The sequence below is a fragment of the Populus alba genome, chromosome 5 (genome assembly GCF_005239225.2).
Source record: "Populus alba chromosome 5, ASM523922v2, whole genome shotgun sequence".
NCBI lineage: Eukaryota > Viridiplantae > Streptophyta > Magnoliopsida > Malpighiales > Salicaceae > Populus > Populus alba.
The window spans coordinates 22340574-22358655 of record NC_133288.1 but is presented as its reverse complement, the minus strand read 5'-3'; the positions used below and the strand labels follow the sequence as shown (position 1 = coordinate 22358655).

Below are 18082 nucleotides of genomic sequence, written 5' to 3'. Positions count from 1 at the left end.
TGCCACAGAAAACCCACTGGTCCAGAAACTCTTGCCAAATAACTAATATCCCCCTCCCTCAGCACCCTGCAGTCTCCACAGGACCACAGGTGTCTTCATAGAAAAAAAATAAAAAAAAAATCACCCACGTCTCTTCATCACCATGGAAACTCTGAGCTCCTCTGCAGCAATCGTCTCATCCTCCTCTTCTCCTCTATCCTTCTTCTCTCCAAAACGAAAGGAATTGAATTCCCCTCCTAGACTCCTCCGATTCCACACCTCTTCAAAAAGTAAGTCTCGTTTCTCTCTCTCCGATACAATTCATTTTTATTTTTTATAAGTGAATTGAATTCTTTTTATCGATTCAGAGGATAACAAAGATTCGGATCTCCAATCCAACTCTAATGATTCCAGCATCGTCCCTCTCTTCAACAAACCCACGCTCTCCAAGGTAAATAAATTTATCTCTTTTTTATTTTTTTATCTTAATTTGATTTCAAATTGGTAAATTGATGCTTTTGTTGGGGTAATTTGGGAATTAGGATGCGGCGATGGGATTGGTATTGAGCGCGGCATCTGTGAGAGGATGGACTACAGGTTCAGGCATGGAAGGACCTTCAGTGCCAGCTGGAGCCGAGGACGGATCCAATACGGAGAAGGTCTCGACTCTCCCGTGGTCTCTCTTCACGAAATCACCACGTAGGCGAATGCGCGTGGCGTTTACTTGCAATGTTTGTGGTCAGAGAACTACTCGTGCTATCAATCCCCATGCTTACACTGACGGCACCGTCTTCGTTCAGGTAACTATCGCTTGGCGTTCGTCGATTTTCGGTTGCTTATTTGTTTTGGGATGCTAGGGTTTCGTGTTGAATTTAATTTAATTAATGTTTTTTTGCTGTGTTTTGTAGTGTTGTGGTTGCAATGTGTTTCATAAGCTAGTGGATAATCTGAACTTGTTTCACGAGATGAAGTGCTACGTGAACCCTAGCTTTAATTATCGAGATGCGAAGTGGGATGGTGGATTCAAGTTGTTTGATATGGATGATGATGATGATCATCAGGATCAGGATGGTGGCGGTGACATGTTTCCGATGTAAAGAGGTGAAAATGATTGATCTTGTGATGTACATTATGTTTAATATACTCAGAACTGGAGCATATCGGGGTTGTATATAGGTTCTTTCTTGTTGCCATTGGTTCTCATTGGCATGGTAGTGTAATTAATAATAAATGAGGTTTCATTTTGAGCCGAATAGATTATTATAATTTAGGGTTGGATATTTATAATGAAAAAACTTTCATTATCGAGCATTGCGTAAAATGTTGTTGATGGTATTTAAAAGACCAGGCATTGGACATGTTAAATGGTGACCTTGTGAGACTGTAATTTTGATAATACGCATAAGTTGTGATGGGTTTATTTATTTTATTCAAATTCTCGAGTTGCAAAACTTCTAGTCTATGTTTTGAGAATGCGTTATCTCTGTTATCATTGCTCTTAGTCAATTTTTTTCTTCATGTATGTTAAAGTACTGATATGCCACCATGGCCCCTTTAGTTGAAATTCATATGATTGGCTTTAGGACAACTTTATCATTAGATCATAAGAGGATAGAGGATTAACACAAACTCGGCCTGAAGAGATCATGTTTAAGTGTTCACTATTTTGCCATATTATCTAGGAACTTGTTCTATTTTGTTGATGTTCTAGAATGTAGAGTACCTAAGCCTGTAATGTACTTGCTTTGGAGACATATCAGTGGAGGTCAAATAAAGCTAATGTGGAAGTCATAGCAGTTTTTGTTTCTTATTTGATAGTTTCCTTGATGATATTAAGGCAGTTAATCTTGGAAAAAGAATTTATTGTGACTTAAGGATGTCTGATTGGAGAAAGATGTTTGCCAGATCAGGTACTAGTGTGGTTGGACATGTAACGTTTGAGAGAAAATTCTGGTAATATCATGCAATGTCCATAAATGTCAAACTAAGTAAATGAGCTGTCAGTGTTTGAGATGGAGATTCTGTGAGCAAGGAGTTGGGGCAGGTCAGGTTTTGGTTAATAATGAAAGACAAGCAGGTTGAGATGCTCTTATTTATTCAGTTTCCATTTGCAGTGCTTAGAATCACTTAGTTTTTCAATGGGTTTTTAGTTGGCATGCATTTGATCAAACCTTGTCTTCTTTGTTTTCTTTCATTTATCTTATTTGAATGGAACAGCCATTTCTGCTGGGAATATTGGTTAGAAACTAGATCCAGAGTGGAAACTGGTGTTTTGGATTTTCAAATTCCCATTTTGTTTTAATAATAATTCTAGTCATGGTTTCGAAGTTTGTTGATTTTGGTGGTTAGCGACTGCAAAATCAGAAGATGTATAGTACTTGGTTGGATGAACCATTAGTAAATTGCTTTGTAGTTTATCAGAATTACTAACGGGAAACTAATCTCTGTTAAGCATCTGGCAAATAGGATGCACTACGGTGTGATGCTTCAAGCTGTTCTTTGGACGGAATTATTATTGAGTCAATGTGGCTTAACTTTAAAGTTCCACTGTGCCTTCTGCAGCTGGGATTGCGGGGGAATGGTTTCACATAGACCTGCCTTCAGAGCTTCCCCAGGAATTTCTTGGAAGACCTTGCAAATTTTTTATTTTCTAACAGTATATATTCAGGTTGTACATGAGGTGGTCGTTTGATCTCTATATTCAGTTTTATCTAATCAACCAATGGGCCTATTTGATGGGCTACAAAAAGCCTCGACAGCTTTCACGCTTAGTTTGGATTTTGGTAGGAGTAGGACCCTATCTGCACGTGGGAATATCTTTACATATGCAGTACATAGGCAGTACATAGCTAGTACATTGCAAATACGAGTACAAGAAGAGCTGAAGGAGCAAGGAAGAGGTTCACTCATGTAATTACGCTCTTCCATCTGTGCTCGTCCTCTCAACCATTAGATCCCTGCGAGGAATTTTTAGGGCCTCTTTGAAGGTAAAACAGGCCAGCGCATTGTCTTCCAGTCTCGTGTGAGCTCCAACATCCTTGTTCATTTACGTGCTTCACGACATCATATATTTTTATAGTATTTTTCAGCGCTGCTTAATTGCTACCGCATCTACTTATTCAACTTCCCTCTTTATGTTAGCATAAATGTGGCTTGATTAATGAATGTCTAAAGTTAATGTACAGATTGAAAAAGGGTGGGTTAAACAGCATCTTGTGGTTAAGTTTACTGTTATTTATGCTGACGACACGGGCTGCTGATTTTGATGATGCTTTTGTCAGTTGTGGGTGTTTTAAAAATGTATTTTACTTTAAAGAGTAATTCTTTTAGTGTTTTTTTTTTTGATGATTTAATATGGTTAAAAATTAAAAAAATATGAAAAAAATTATTTTAATATATTTTTTATTTTTAAAAAATATACTATAATACCAAACACAATTCGTGTTGCTGCCTGGGTGTTATGGATTGATTCTCATCTGCCCTTCATGGGCCCTTTCGTGGAAAGAAGAAAAAATGGAGTGGTGGGTGCCAACGCTGCCTGAGCCACATAACAATGGTTGCGATTGGCAAAAATATCTGCTAGGGGACATATCTATCACATATTGCTAGGTTTGGAGCGCATGATGGGATATGGTATGCAGTTGTGGGCGAGAAAAAAGATAACGAAAAAAGAAGCACGCATCTGCACTGAAAACGATAGTTTGAAAGCTAGCATTGATTTTTTAGTTTAGGTTTTGTTTACTTTCTACTTTTTTTTTTTTTTTGAGGGTGTGATGAGGCTAAAGAGTTTAACCACAGGAAAAGAAAAGCTATGATTTTACCTTGTGTTCGTTTATTATTTCAAGATTAAAAAAACAATATAAATTTATTTTAGATCTATTTTCAGTAATAGATAGAAGTCTAAGGGAAGAATAGCAAGGTATAAGCATTGTTTTTCCTTGGTAATTAACTCAAAGGGCAAGTAATTAAATCTTGAGATTTCAAGATAAGGTATAAATCAAAGAGCAGTTTCCTTGTCCAGCTCAAACGCTTATCCCTTCCATGATTGTCATACCTCCCGCCTCTCCCATTCTCCTCCTCGCCTCAATACATTCAATGCCACGTCAGGAAACAGCATCCAAACCAGCCAATGAGAGCAGTCCTCACAGATAACCCTTTTTCTCTGCCCATCCTCTTCGCCATACATTATCTCATCACAAAATCTAAACCACACAAAATGAACCTCTCGCTCCTCAGCCTCACACTTGCATTCCATCACCCTATTAAAACCAACCACACTCCCTTCCCCCTTCTGACTAATCGCCTCCAGCACACAATACCAGCAAAAACCAGAACAAAAAACCTCAAGAATGGCCACTGTCACCTCTGCTGCTGTTTCAATCCCATCTTTCACCGGTCTTAAGGCAGGCAGTGCCTCCATTGCTAGAGTCAGTGCCAGTGCCAAGGTCTCAGCCTCTCCACTCCCAAGGCTCAGCATCAAGGCCTCAATGAAAGACGTTGGTGTAGCCTTTGTCGCCACCGCTGCTAGCGCAATGATTGCTAGCAATGCTATGGCCATCGACGTCTTGCTTGGAGCTGACGATGGATCATTGGCTTTTGTTCCCAGTGAGTTCTCCATATCCCCTGGTGAAAAGATCGTCTTCAAGAACAATGCCGGATTCCCACACAACATTGTCTTCGACGAGGATTCTATTCCAAGTGGGGTTGATGCGTCAAAAATCTCCATGAGTGAGGAGGATCTCCTCAATGCCAAAGGAGAGACTTTCGAAGTTGCCTTGAGTAACAAAGGTGAATACAGCTTCTACTGTTCTCCTCACCAGGGAGCTGGCATGGTGGGAAAAGTTATCGTTAATTAGGTTTAATTACATGAAGAATCTGTGGGGGTCATCTCATGCTTCTCATCTTATTTTTTGGAAGATAGTAGAGTTTATAAATCTTAATGGTGGGAATGAGAGAATATATGGGGTGAACCAAGATTGTATAATGCTTTTCAATTTTAATCAACATTATTGTAGTTTTTGTGATGCAAATTTCACCAGTCTAATCTTTTTATCCATAATCCTATTAAATAAATTCAAAATTGGTATTACGGTAAATTGGTAGCCCACAGAAAATTGGCACAGCTGACCTAGACCTTGCTTGAATCAGTATAAGCTGCAAAGTAAAACCATATGAAAGCGATAACAAAACTGAAACCCTGAAACCTATGTAGTTAATGCATCGGGAAGGTTTGTACGGGCTCCAAGCACCTTGCCACCAACATCCGGGAAAGTCTCTTGCCCTGGCAAAGGGCTTACCTTGCCATTGGCATCAACCTCCACAGGGTATTTAAGAAGATGTCCTTGCAATAGTGTAAAATCCTCCGCCGTGAACTTCTTCCAGTTATCTTCAGCGATTTTGTTCACGCTCTTGACACAATCCAAACTTCCAGGCTCTTTAAATAAGTTATCAACCAGCCCCAAATGTTCTGCCCAGAGAGACATTCGGTACCCATAAACCTGAAAACACATCAACTAGCTTGATCAGCTAACCAAGGTTAAAATTCTTACAAAAGCATATCCAATGAGAATATGTTCAAAGACAGGTTTATTGACTTGGCCTCCTCTGGGATATCCTAGAATGAAGGCAATAAAACTGAAGGACTATAAATGATTTAAGGTTTAAACTACTATAATGAAGGTATAAACCTGGCCTAGTGGATGTCTCTTCTTTTTGCTCCACGTATGATGAGGCTGATATGCACCCATTGCTATCTCAGTATCTCTTGAACCGGCCATAGATCGTTCGTTAATATTGGCAGATCCCAGTATTATGTACTCATCATCTACTATCATTCCCTTTGCATGTACGTAAACCATAAACCGTTGAAATTTTTGAGACATGGAAACCTGAAAAATGGTCAGAGCAAAATTATTAAGACCCAAAAGGAATATAATTAGCAAGTAAAATCCACAATGCATTCCAAAGAAGTACAAGGAAAGATGCAACTAATGAAGATCAGATATCCATCATGCAGACCATCCATAGAATTAACCCTTAATTAGCTGGTAGTTCCGGTTATCCCTCAGAAAACCTTAATTAAGATCCAAGGCAGTAGATGGAATGCCGAGGCTTCTCGATCCAGAAAAATAAACAGTAATCACAAAATGAAATTTTGAATCATGGCCGTCAAAAATTTAGCAACATGCCACACTAAAGCTAAGTTATAAGCATGTAGTAACAGAAAATTGGTCTAATCAGTAGGGAACTTTCCTTGTACTTCAGGGTATCCTACTTGATTAAGCTACAGGGTTCCTGGACTGTATTAAGTCTGCAAGTTTCCCCGTTTAATGGACACTGAACATTCCTTTTTTCATCAGAAGTTTATATCTTCTTATAAAATAATGTCTAATAATTAGATAATTGGAAAGTAAGTGCCATTTAGTGCTGTTACCGTCTGGTCGCCAGACTTGTCTGAACCTGGCACTTGTTCCCTATTACCAAGACAGTAGAAATTTAGGTAGTCTTGTGGATGTGAATTCTCAAGATTCATGGATTTCAACTCTTTTGCTATCACTTCATACATCATTTGCATCGTCTGTCCCTGGAACATAAAAAAACACATTAATCACATGGTTAAAATACACAATAAAAATAAAGTCGAGGAAATAAAACTTATGACTGCCATATATGACTCAAGAAATTAACCACAGCAAAATTTGGAGATTTGTAGAATTGCCTTCACCACCAGAAAGCATAGCACTATAGCAGCTAAAAATGCAATAAGAAATACAAAATGGTTATCCGGAACAGTCTCCATATCAAGCAATGCAAATGTGGTAAGACTTTCAAATATCCAAAATGTTCAGATTATTTTTTCCTCAAAATGCGAGTTAAAAACAGATGAGAATTCTTTTTGGATCTTCCTCTCCACACTTGCACTCAATGAAGTCACAAATTTTTTATGTTAAATTACCTGCCAAAAGAGAATTTCTTGTACAGAGGCAGAAGTGGGAGCACCCTCAGGCCACATTGGTATAACAACATAAACAGCGAATCTCTCCTTTGCTCTTATTTTACTTGCTATCTTCAATGCCAACTCCATAGGAATTAAATTTTCAGCACCTAATCATACCAAAACATGATTAAAATAAAAGTAAAAGTGCCCTTTCATTAAAATTTCTGAGGCAGATATGAAAGTCAAATACATAATAGGAATTACTATGATCTAGACCCTAAATCATAAGCTAAAATGTTTTTAAAGCCAGGTTTATCAGTTTATGAAAGAACACATATGCTTCTGTCAGAGTTTATATTCACAGTAGAGATGAGGTGATCTGTTTAAGCAACCATGTTTTTGTTCTTATGCGAAAAGTATCTTCAGACGATGAAATAACCTGCATTTTTATATTCTGACCACGCAAACGATGACCCAAGGAAATATTGATTCTCAATATATATGAAGTGCTGGGCCAATCTGATTGCCTGAACATATGCTGTCTGAATGCTCTTGTCAATGACCATATTTTTAGCACAAACAAGGTTCTGCAACAAGAGGATGATATAGAATTAGTGAATTATGGTAATGTCCAAATTCAAATGTGTTAAAGATCATGCCCAATCAACAGAAAGGCCATGTACTATTTTTTTTTTCAGTCTACAGAAATTTAACCTGCTTTTCAGCTCGATAAACATCTTTGGGAAATCCTTTCAAAGATCCCGAATCTATAGATCGGAAAACCTGTCAATTCAGTAGAGCCACTGATGATTATTTATTTTGACAGACTGTTTTAAATGTACAAAAGCTTTGCAAAGAAAAGTGCATGCTAATGAACCTGAACATGCCAGTTTTCAGGATCATCTTCCTTGGACACCCATAATTTAGGATCATCACTGAGGACTGATGGGGAAGGACCATTTATCCATGAGATCCGTTCTAACTTTATTAATGAATCGTCACGCCAAGGCGTTGACCTTTTAAAACTTCGTCCAAACTCTGACCATTTTGAGGCTTTCCTCCATCGCTGCTCAAAATTAGTAAGCACATCATATGCAGCAGGCCCTTCGATTTTGCAATGCAAATCATGCCATGGCTGCCTTGGGCCCATTGTTCCTGCCTATCATGTAAAGAACAAACAAGGTAAATAGATAGTTTACTCTGCAAGAGCCAGTGATCTGGAAGAGCATGCTAAACATAAACCCTGAACATGAATATTCATCACAGTGTAACATAATTATTTTTGTCAGAGAAATTGAATACTCACGGGAAATGTTGGATTATGATAATCATCCTGAAATACAGTGTCGAGATCCTGAAATAACCGATGTTCAGGTGTATCATAGCGGCCATCACAAAGATCTAGACCCCCTATAAAAGCAGTTATCTTCCGGTTGTTTACAGATGCCTGTGCATCCACAATTACACATTTCTGATGATGTGTATAGAGAGTCCCAACAACCTGAAAAGAGATTTCATGATAAAGCTGTCAGCAAAGATACTGTTTGATCAGAAGAAATAGACTGAAATCTATGGATGTTAAACTTATAGAGGCAGTTCCACTTAATTTCACGCATCACCAACATCAAAGAAATATATGCTTGATTAGATAATGTTATGATAGCATCCTTTCCCATTTTGCAGTAATATTGACAATGATAGACATTACATAGACAACAGATATCGGTCAAGAATCACCTGGCTAAAGAATGAACCAGGCTTTTATTGTATAGTCAAACCATTTAGACATTTTGATACTCTGTCTAAATTTGAAAATTTGTTAATAATCCACTCTGAATTGCACAAGGAAAAAAAAAAAAACAGGTATGCTCAAGTAAGTTTTCGATCTCTGGTAAACCTGTTTTCCTTTGGGCCCTTAAAAAAAATTAAGAAACAAGAGAAAGTAGTATGATCAAAGATGTGGCTAGAAATATTCCCGTCTAAGCCCAGAAACACAGCAAACCACCACACAGAGATGAGTAAGTAGTTCTAGCGATCAAAACAATCACAGTTTTTATAATTATTCATTGATGAACAAAATGATAGAACAGTAAGTGGAACACTAAGCATGCCTGCTGCTTGAAAATGCTGAGCTTACTGCTTGGATAACGCGGTGACAGCACACAATTCACTGAAGAATGCTTGAAAAAATTCCGCGTCTCTTCATCATGAGTTTGCATCACTCCAGTCTGCAAGCAACACCCTCTCAGCATTAGATTAAGAATCTCAGATCTCAATTGAACCAACGATAACTGAATTATAGAACCACTTTCACCAAAACTGCAGCAATGTACTTAATAAAGTTTACCAAACCAGGATTATATAACAAATCCACCATTCATCCAAAAAGAGAAAAAAAGTCCACCACACCCCCTAAATAAACATGAAAAGCCAGTTGAACTACAAGCAATTAATGTCAAGTATACATCATGCGTCCAATTTAAGCAAGAATCCAGTGGGCACAAAGAGTACAGCAAACTGATAACTTACTTCCCATCAACAGCCGTATTATAAAACAATCAATTACAAACCAGAATCAAAGAGTATAAAACTTCAAACCTTTTTCCCATCAAACACCAACTATGAACAGACAAAAAGAATGCCAGAACACGTATCAAATTCCACATTGAAAAAGATTCTAGAAGTATTCAAATCCCAGTACAAGGTATCACTATCACCAATTATTTCTGTCTTTTCCCATTAGGACCTCATCATAAACATCAATTAAAACGAGAATCCAAGAACACATTCTTCTCATTAAAATAAATAAATTAAACAGTCAATTAAAAACCCAAAATCCAAGAAGGAACACATACCGTGCGAATAAAAAACTTGTTATGAGAAGTCTTATCATCCCAAACCAACAACAGAACTCTCACACCTTCTTGTGATTTATACTTGAGCAATTCTCCCAAATTCAAATCCCCACCTCTCGGCAATGGTTTTGAAGGCTCCCTCACCAATCTTACCTTATGATAAATCGACCAACCAACTATATAAACCAAATGATGTGCTTCTACTATAGCATGACATATATCCTCCCAGCATTTCTCATGCCTGAACGAATTCCCATTCTCCAATTCAATCTCCGGCAAGCTCGAATCCGGCACATGCGCATCCTGATAAAGGGTAACATTCCCTCCATGCCTCACCGGAAAATAACAATTTTCAACCCCGAGTTTATTATCAATCTGCTCACATTTCGTAAACTTCATCTCGATGTGAAGGGCACATCCAGTTTTTGGCGGTTTTCCGTACAATCCGATTATGGGAAACCAATCCTTGATCCTTTCACCTGACAATATCTTCTCTACTTCAACACTTGCTATCCCTATAAACTCAGCACCGAACATGTCATCATCTTTCACGTAAAATTCAATCTTTTCAGCCGGGTGAGCCAAAGGAATCTTGAAATGTTCGTTCCATATCGGATTTTGATTGTTCGAAATGACGCGCGTGCGGGCGACTCTAGCGCCCGATACCCCAACCATAACGTATGGGTCACTTGTAATGATCTTGTGGCGGCGGTGTTGCTGTTCTTCTCTCTCTTTAGAGCATGGATCCCGACACGAGTCAAATACAGTAAAACATCGACGAAGACGGTCTGATACTAAATCCATGTTTGGTAACCTTCGAGCTTCGATTATTCTTAAATCAAGGTCTCCATGGAGAATCGATGTTGCTGTCTTCGGATTATCGTCTGCTGCTTCCATTCTGAAAGAACTGAAAAACCTTCCCGAGGGATGTAAAAATGCTGGGCACTAAAGTAAATGTAACTATAGCAACCGTGTTATCGTGGAATATTCCTCGGTTTCTCCAGCGCAGCCAAACAGGGCTGAAGTGATGGCTTGAAGAGTGCAGAAAGAAACGGAGGAGAAAATTTGGGAGCAGATTGTGACACGTGGATTATATTAATGGCTGTGTTTGTGTTAAACTCTTTAATAATAATCAAGCTTCCGGCAGACAGTTAATTAGAAGGTGTCATGATTGAGTTCTATAAAGTTGGTGTTGAATGTTATCCGAAACAGAAGCAATCAAGATAAAGAAAATATATTTCTAATTTTTTAATCTTAAATAATAAAAATTTATTTTAAAAATAAATTTATTTTATATTTTTTTAATCAATGTATTAAAATACCATTATAGCCTCTCTCTCTCTCTCTCTCTCTTTTTATACTAGTCTGTGTTCCAACGCATGCGGCTAAAGGAAAAATTGAATTTGGTTTGAGAGAATTCAAAAAGAAATTTGGTTTGCTAACAAATTAGTGATTTATTTCCTGTTGTCATTAGGTATAATTGAATCGGAGGTGGATGATGCGTTCTTAAATTATAAATTTAATAATAAATATCTTTTAATTTGAATCTAAGAGAATCTTTTTATAAATATATTGATTGGGGGGTATAATTGATATTTCCAAGGTTTTATTTTATATATATTTTTTAAACAAATCTATTGGAATGGGTTTTTTTCCTAATAAAAAAGATGTTGAAGATAGATTTTACTTGAAGAGTGCAGAACTGGGGTGATCAATAAATGATGTGGGGACGCCTCGGGAAGCAGGGAGTGGACTTGACCGTTTGGGTTGATTTTTTTTTTTTTTAATTGTATCTTTTATTTTTAAAAAAAAATAAAAAATTTATTTTAATATATTTTTAAATAAAAAATATTTTAAAAATTAATAATCACCATATTTCCAAGGACCTTTATTGATTGTTTTGTATTATATTTCTATCTGTTTTGTATACGTTAAAAAAATATATTTGTTCTAAAAAATAAAAAATCCAGCTTTTAACAATGATGGCCAGCAATCGCTTACAGGGAACAAAACCAGCTTTCTATTTAGCTTAACTTAATAGTATCTGGTTTATACGTCTCCCTTACTTTTTTGTCATCATAATAATAATAATAATAATAATAAAAATAATACATTACGTGCCGTCGGTTTGTTAATTGCTGGGTCACCAATATATAGATCGTGATACACACTACACTGTCATCACCTGTCACCAATGACTTCCAGGATGTAAGCTCCGGCATCGTGCTGTCTTCTCTTGTGGAGGTTCTTGTCTAGAGAAGAAGTGGTTTAGAGCATACATTTGGTCACTGGTCCAATGTAGCTAGACTAGACTCAGGGTTCCAGAACTTCTAATCTCGGTTTCTAGTGCTTAATTCCCAGCAAGCATGGGAGGTTTTGTAGATAAAAATAAATACTAGGGCTCAGCTTAAAACCAGAAAAGCCATGGCTGTCTCTTGAGTAACCATTTTCATGTCTAGGCATCCACGTAGTTGGAATTACAGACCTTCTCATTTGCAATGGGAGGAGCGATCCTTATCATGAGACTCTGGATGAAGGCTATCATCTACATCAAATTGTCAAGGATAATGGAAATTGTCAGCAAATAATTAAGATTTTGTTTAACAGCAAAGATACAAAGCTAACAGGGTCCGGCGAGGATGCTTCGTTTTGGGAATGCTGCGGCCAACTGCGCGGTTGTCCACATTCCCAAACGGGTTCTGAATTGCATATAATCCTCTTACTGAAATGTATCAGCAGTTGAAAACAATGTAAAAGCTCTTACCGATGCAAATCCGACGCACATAATACTGAAACCAGGGAAGTGGAATGGTGCCCTTTCAGAGAGAAATAAAGCTGGAAAACAATTTGACTTTATTAGTTTCGATTTACTTGTAGGCCTGGTAATGATTTCTTAACAAAATGAAATCCCACTCACCTGTTAAAGGAGAGAAAACCAAGGGAGAGATGACATTAGCAAAGGAACTTATACCAGAAATGCACCCTTGAGCCTTCCCCTACAAAGAAAAGGACGATGATCAGCATCAGAGCTAGGCACTCCACACAAGTGAGGCGACCTTGCAAACAGAATCTATATGCTAATAAGAGGACACTTGACGTGTCATGAACTGAAGGGTGTCTAATATGAACTGCAAGACGACTCCATTTGTTGCTTAACTCGCTTTCTCTCCTGTCAAGGCATAGCCTACCAACTAATATCCCGAAAGACAAGTAATTAGAATGGTACCTGCTCACAGGATCCAACTTGCTTAGACACAATGCTCCGCATCTGCAATTCGATTTTGAGACATTATTTAGAGAATTCTGTTAATTAAACGATGACAGACTTCATAAGAACAAACAAAGCTAGAACTTACACATGGTTGTGAAAAGACAAACAGAACGGAGAACATGGCAGCAACGTAAGGTACCTGTAAGAATCGGCTAAGAAGTTAGCAATGCCAAGACATGTAACTAGCACTGGATAAAGCACGTGCCAGAAACAATGAATGATATTGAAAAGCCTGCTGAATCGTAAGAATAAAAAGCATCCGAAAATAAAAGGAAAGAAGCTTGCTCTTGCTAGTTAAGTTTTTTAAAAAAAAGTACCCAGAAGGTCCACGCAATGCTGTAAAGAAACACCTGCAACCAATGCCATATGTGAATCAGTAACACGACCTGGCTTAAAGGTTGCTGTGACTAATAGACTGAACAGCTAGTTAAGGACATTCTTCCGGTCCAAATAACAGTTGGCCTGAAGTCAAATTATGTAGAATGGAAGTTGCTTACATGTACACATGTAAAAAAGAGCCCTACTGCAAGCAGCCTTGCTTCTCCTAGAGCAGGAGCCAGTATAGGCATAAGAACCAACTGCAAGTTGTTGAGCAATGACTTTTCAGATCAACAGAAAAGATATCAATTTATACATAAGCCCTATGCGAAACAAATGACAGAGAATGTCATAAAAACTGAAACTAAATAATGTAAGAAATACCTGTGAAATTGTCCCTGCAATTCCAGTAATTACCATCAAGTCAGCAAATTGGTCCTTGTTAAAGTGAAATCGTGCCTTCAAATAATACTGCAAAGAAAAAGTCACCACTAACGAAGAGCAAAACAAACACGGTAAGACTAATTCGTGTGATTAGGAAGGTACCAGTAACGAAGCATGAAGACCAACTTCCGCGAGACTGTAGAAAAATGCGACAACGGCAGCTTGCGAAAGCGTCACGCTGCAAGTAAGCACTATACATATTAATATCTGCGACAATAGCAGCTCAGAAAAAAATGTCTTTTGGAGGTACAGTAAAGCACTTGTTACAAATAGAAAGCCATATTCATCACAGAATTGAAGTATCAGTAGACAAAAGCTCGACTCAGAGGGAAGGAACCACTAACCTGCTTTTAAGCAAGCAGAGCATGTCCTCCAAGGAAGGCGCTGATTTAAAAATCTGCACATTTTTACTTGGAATCTCGTTTGTAGCATAATCTTTTCCTTTTCCTTTTGGTTTCCCCTTAGAAGTTAATATTGGAGCCGTTAGTTGTTCATCAATGATGGAATCCTGGAGAAAAAATCTCATGTACACTAGAGATGCGATTGCTACCGAGGCAGAAACCTGATAAAAAAATTTGAATTGGTGATAAAAGAATGTTAAGAAACGAAAACGGAGGCGAGGAGGGAGAGGGGTTGCACGTTCCATATACCTGGAAGGTGGAGGCGGTGGAGAGGAAACGAGTGGAAAGGTTTCCACATACGAAAGCGGAGGACGCAATGCCTGAAAGAATCCCAAACGCGGATGCTCGCCGGCCCTCGGGAACATTGTCTGCCTGTAGTTTAAGATAAGTCTCGTTAAGACACTATCCGTTGCTGATCATACCAGCAGATAAATTAATGCCATCCATCTCAAGTTTTCCGTATAGGATCAACCATTTGTTAGCCAGTGTCTATGACTGATTCCGACAAATAGCAGCACTGCCGTAGCAAATAATACAACATTGAGCCTTGAAATGAAAACACCATGGAAAATTGAGCAAAAATATTTGTACTTTTTATTTTTATATTTGAGCAAAAATATAGATGCTCAAATATAAAAAATAAAAGGTATAAATATTTCAAATTGTTGTTATCACAGGAAAGAAAAGAAAGGGTCTTTACCACATAGGCAAGGGCAAGGCATGGGACGCTTCCCTCGCAGACCATGGCAATGAGAGTCTTGGCGACATAGTACGCATAAAAGAAGTGCCTCGTTCTGCTGTATGCCAATATGGCTGCAATAAATATTTTAATATCTGGTGAAGTACAATTCCTGCAATATTTTCTACGATAATTATGAAGGGAAGCTTATAACCGTGTTACGAACCGGTGTTTTTTAAAAATTAATTTTTTATGTTTTTGTATTGTTTTAATATTTTATATCAAAATTAATTTTTTTAAAAAATATATATTAATTTTATTTTTACAAAAAAACACTTTAAAGTTGTAACATTTCCGAACACAAAGTTACTACTGGGACTAAGTTATTGTTTACTAATTGAAATTTGACAGTAGATAAACCCCTTCATCTTTCTGGTTGATGGGGGAAGAAAAACAGAGCAGGACATGCTTACCTGAGGGAACTATTACAAGGGTCAGTGGAACGGTAAGCAAAGCTTTCCGGCCATACTTGTCCGACATATTCCCTATTAAAGGCATCATCACCAACGTTCCAAGCCCTATGATCTGCATAAAACAAACCTTCTTTATTGATTACGACAGATTCTTTACTTCCACTCTGAATGCATGTTTTTCTCTTTATAGTTCATCAAACAAACATTCCGAGAACCCGATCTTGCTTCTTTCTTCGAAAGATAAAAGAGATGTGCTGTCATAACTACGATGATCTTTAGAGGGCCAAAGTGGCCACCTAAGATCGTATGGTATGATAGTGTAAAAAAAGCAGACAAGGAGGAGTTGTAAATAAAAAGAAGTGAGTTTTTGTATGTAGACATGCGTCACTGTTGACTCTTCTCAAGAACAGGGTCTAGTTGTTAAGGGTAGAATTTTACAATGAAGTTTCAAGTTTATATTATATAAATCTATATAAAAAAGGAAAAATGTTTCAGTTTTACAAAGTTAAGATAAGATTTTTTTAAAAAAGAAGAGGGGTATTTATAGTCCAAAGATATAGAATCTTTACAAAAAAATTTATTAAATATGAAGATATTTGCAGGGTCTTATAAAAAATAGAATTTATTATAAAAATAGTTTACATAAAGCATGTCACTCTTTGATTAAAGTGTGACCGTGTCGTCGGCGGTGATATTTGTGGACAAGAAGACACCAGTAACTTTTTTTTTCGATAACGACAACACTTACAATCTTGAAAGAGCTAAAAAGGCATTTCATAGTGACACCCAGGGAAGTTTCCTTTCAAGAGGTTGGTGTAATTTAGTTTATGTCATGGACGATGCAGACCGAAGCCTGAAACTTTTTCATAATATTCTCTCGACACCCAAATGTACATTAACGGCTGGGGTCACCATGGATGTTGAGAAGGAGTAGAGAAAGTGAGTCAAGAAGAGATGATTCAATGGCGACAGTCTTTCCATCTCCCTCTTCTTTGCTCTCAAAACATAAAGAAAGAACTAACAAAAGCAAAAGCTTCGTGACAAAACCTTTAAAAAGCATGCTCTTAAAGCACGGCCAATATAACGCCTACATATATATAACCTGGAAAAAAAAAAGGTGTTTTGTGTTTAGGCTTTAGGGATCTGGCATTTAAAGCTCACTCCCGTAGCAACCGTTTGGGAGGTGGCGGGTGTCAAATTCACTGCTGTAAACACCAGCACTTGACAGCAAAACCACCACCATTTCAGAAATAATTAGTTCAAAGAAATCAGCAGCTCTTTAAAGGCTCCATTATTTCTACCTCTTCACGTCTTGATTTTGCCATAACTGAAAGAGTGATGACCAGTGGCAGTCTAAAGACTTCATCGTGCCTTACAACTTCTTAAGAGGCTGTTAATTTGGTACACCTTAGATTTTTCTAGACATGGGAGTTTTGAGTGAGCCCATTTTAGATTTAGTTGCTGATGGTTCAGACCAGCAAGATTTATGGTTGGGCTTCTGGTCATCTTAAGTTAAGATGGTAACACTATAGTTGACTGTATCAACCCAAATTAACAGAGAGAGTGAGAAAGTGGGGTGCGAGTAGCGGTTGGCAGTTTCTCCACATTTTGCAGCAATTGCATCCAAAATGCTTATCTGCTGAAACTGAAAGGAAATTTCCTATACGATTGGGGGGGCAGAGGACAGACAATCCTCTGCTTCTTAAAGGTATATACTCTACTGTGGCCTCAGGATACTGGATTTTGGATTCAAGAAGAATATATGCTTGACACCTCAACCACAATTTCAAGGTCTTAACTTGAACAAAGAACTAGTTATGCCTGCAAGTGATTGATGGGCAAACAAATAAGATATTGTTTTCTAAGAGCCCAGGATCGCTTAATCCTGTTGCACATGTAACAAAGAACAGAATCATGCATGGTGACCTTGAACTGCAGAGAAACGATGAATGCATGTGGAATGCCGGGAGAAAACCGAAATACGGTGGAACAGAACATACCGCTTGTTGGAATCCTGTTAGGTAAATGGCCAGTGAACACTCATCTCTTCCGGGGCATAAGGCAGACATTGTAACATCAGTGATGGCAGGGATTACCATAACTGCTGAGAAATTATGCAGAAATATTGTAATGAAGAGATGATTTAAACCTGACAACGTTTTCATTTCTCACTCTCTGATGTCTCAACAACAACAACAACCGAAGGGAGACTAAGGAAGGGAAGGAGCAAAAGAAAGAAACCCACTCCCTACCGATAGAGCCTACAAGTGACACTCACAGCGGCAAAGGACTTTCTTTTAATGAGAGTGAATCACACACGTGTTTATATTTGTAGGAGTAAGTGAAGTTTTATTCCACTAAGGTAAAAACATTAGTGTAACAAAATTTTGAAAATGTTAATAAAGGCTGGGTTTACAAGGATAAAAACATTCACAAAGTTACTATGATGCATCCTATAATTTATTATCTTGAAATTAGTGAATATCCTGTGACGTAAAAAATAGAAAAAATAAAAACAGAGAAGATATGTATTTATATGTTTTTTTTTTAATTATAAAAAAAAATCTCTTAAAATCTACTATTGTACGGGTATATTTAATTTAGGTTGTTCTTCTTATTTTTTTCAACCGAATAAGTTTTTGTCCCTGTTTTTTTTTTTTTTAGATGCTAACCACACACTTTCTAAATTTAAACTCAAAATCTCTTAAAAAATGAAAAATAATAA

At 37.5% G+C, this 18082-nt stretch overlaps 4 protein-coding genes across 4 annotated transcripts; 2 read left to right on the top strand and 2 right to left on the bottom strand.

Annotated features, from left to right (window-relative positions):
• The first annotated feature begins 55 nt into the window (after positions 1 to 55).
• Positions 56 to 1408, top strand: LOC118061978 (uncharacterized). The gene is made up of 4 exons (XM_035075634.2): positions 56 to 269; positions 348 to 430; positions 522 to 779; positions 888 to 1408. Exons 1-4 carry the CDS (start codon positions 143 to 145, stop codon positions 1074 to 1076), a joined length of 657 nt encoding a protein of 218 aa, XP_034931525.1. The 5' UTR covers positions 56 to 142; the 3' UTR covers positions 1077 to 1408.
• A 2464-nt stretch (positions 1409 to 3872) lies between these two features.
• LOC118061979 (plastocyanin A, chloroplastic) lies at positions 3873 to 5009 on the top strand. Its single transcript, XM_035075636.2, has one exon. The coding sequence runs from the start codon at positions 4329 to 4331 to the stop codon at positions 4833 to 4835; it is 507 nt and encodes a 168-aa protein (XP_034931527.1). The 5' UTR covers positions 3873 to 4328; the 3' UTR covers positions 4836 to 5009.
• Positions 5010 to 5043: 34 nt separating this feature from the next.
• LOC118061977 (phospholipase D delta) lies at positions 5044 to 10912 on the bottom strand. Its single transcript, XM_035075633.2, has 10 exons — positions 9772 to 10912; positions 9028 to 9144; positions 8223 to 8417; positions 7794 to 8075; positions 7631 to 7699; positions 7356 to 7503; positions 6935 to 7083; positions 6413 to 6562; positions 5667 to 5867; positions 5044 to 5477 (listed from the first exon to the last, which is right to left on the bottom strand). Exons 1-10 carry the CDS (start codon positions 10666 to 10668, stop codon positions 5184 to 5186), a joined length of 2502 nt encoding a protein of 833 aa, XP_034931524.1. The 5' UTR covers positions 10669 to 10912; the 3' UTR covers positions 5044 to 5183.
• Positions 10913 to 11852: 940 nt separating this feature from the next.
• On the bottom strand, positions 11853 to 17648 carry LOC118061980 (uncharacterized). Its single transcript, XM_035075637.2, has 14 exons — positions 17358 to 17648; positions 15358 to 15469; positions 14906 to 15018; positions 14455 to 14577; positions 14149 to 14366; positions 13907 to 13982; positions 13745 to 13831; positions 13540 to 13620; positions 13360 to 13392; positions 13128 to 13181; positions 12998 to 13039; positions 12689 to 12767; positions 12536 to 12606; positions 11853 to 12316 (listed from the first exon to the last, which is right to left on the bottom strand). The coding sequence occupies exons 1-14, from the start codon at positions 17520 to 17522 to the stop codon at positions 12227 to 12229; spliced, it is 1344 nt and encodes a 447-aa protein (XP_034931528.1). The 5' UTR covers positions 17523 to 17648; the 3' UTR covers positions 11853 to 12226.
• Positions 17649 to 18082: the final 434 nt, after the last annotated feature.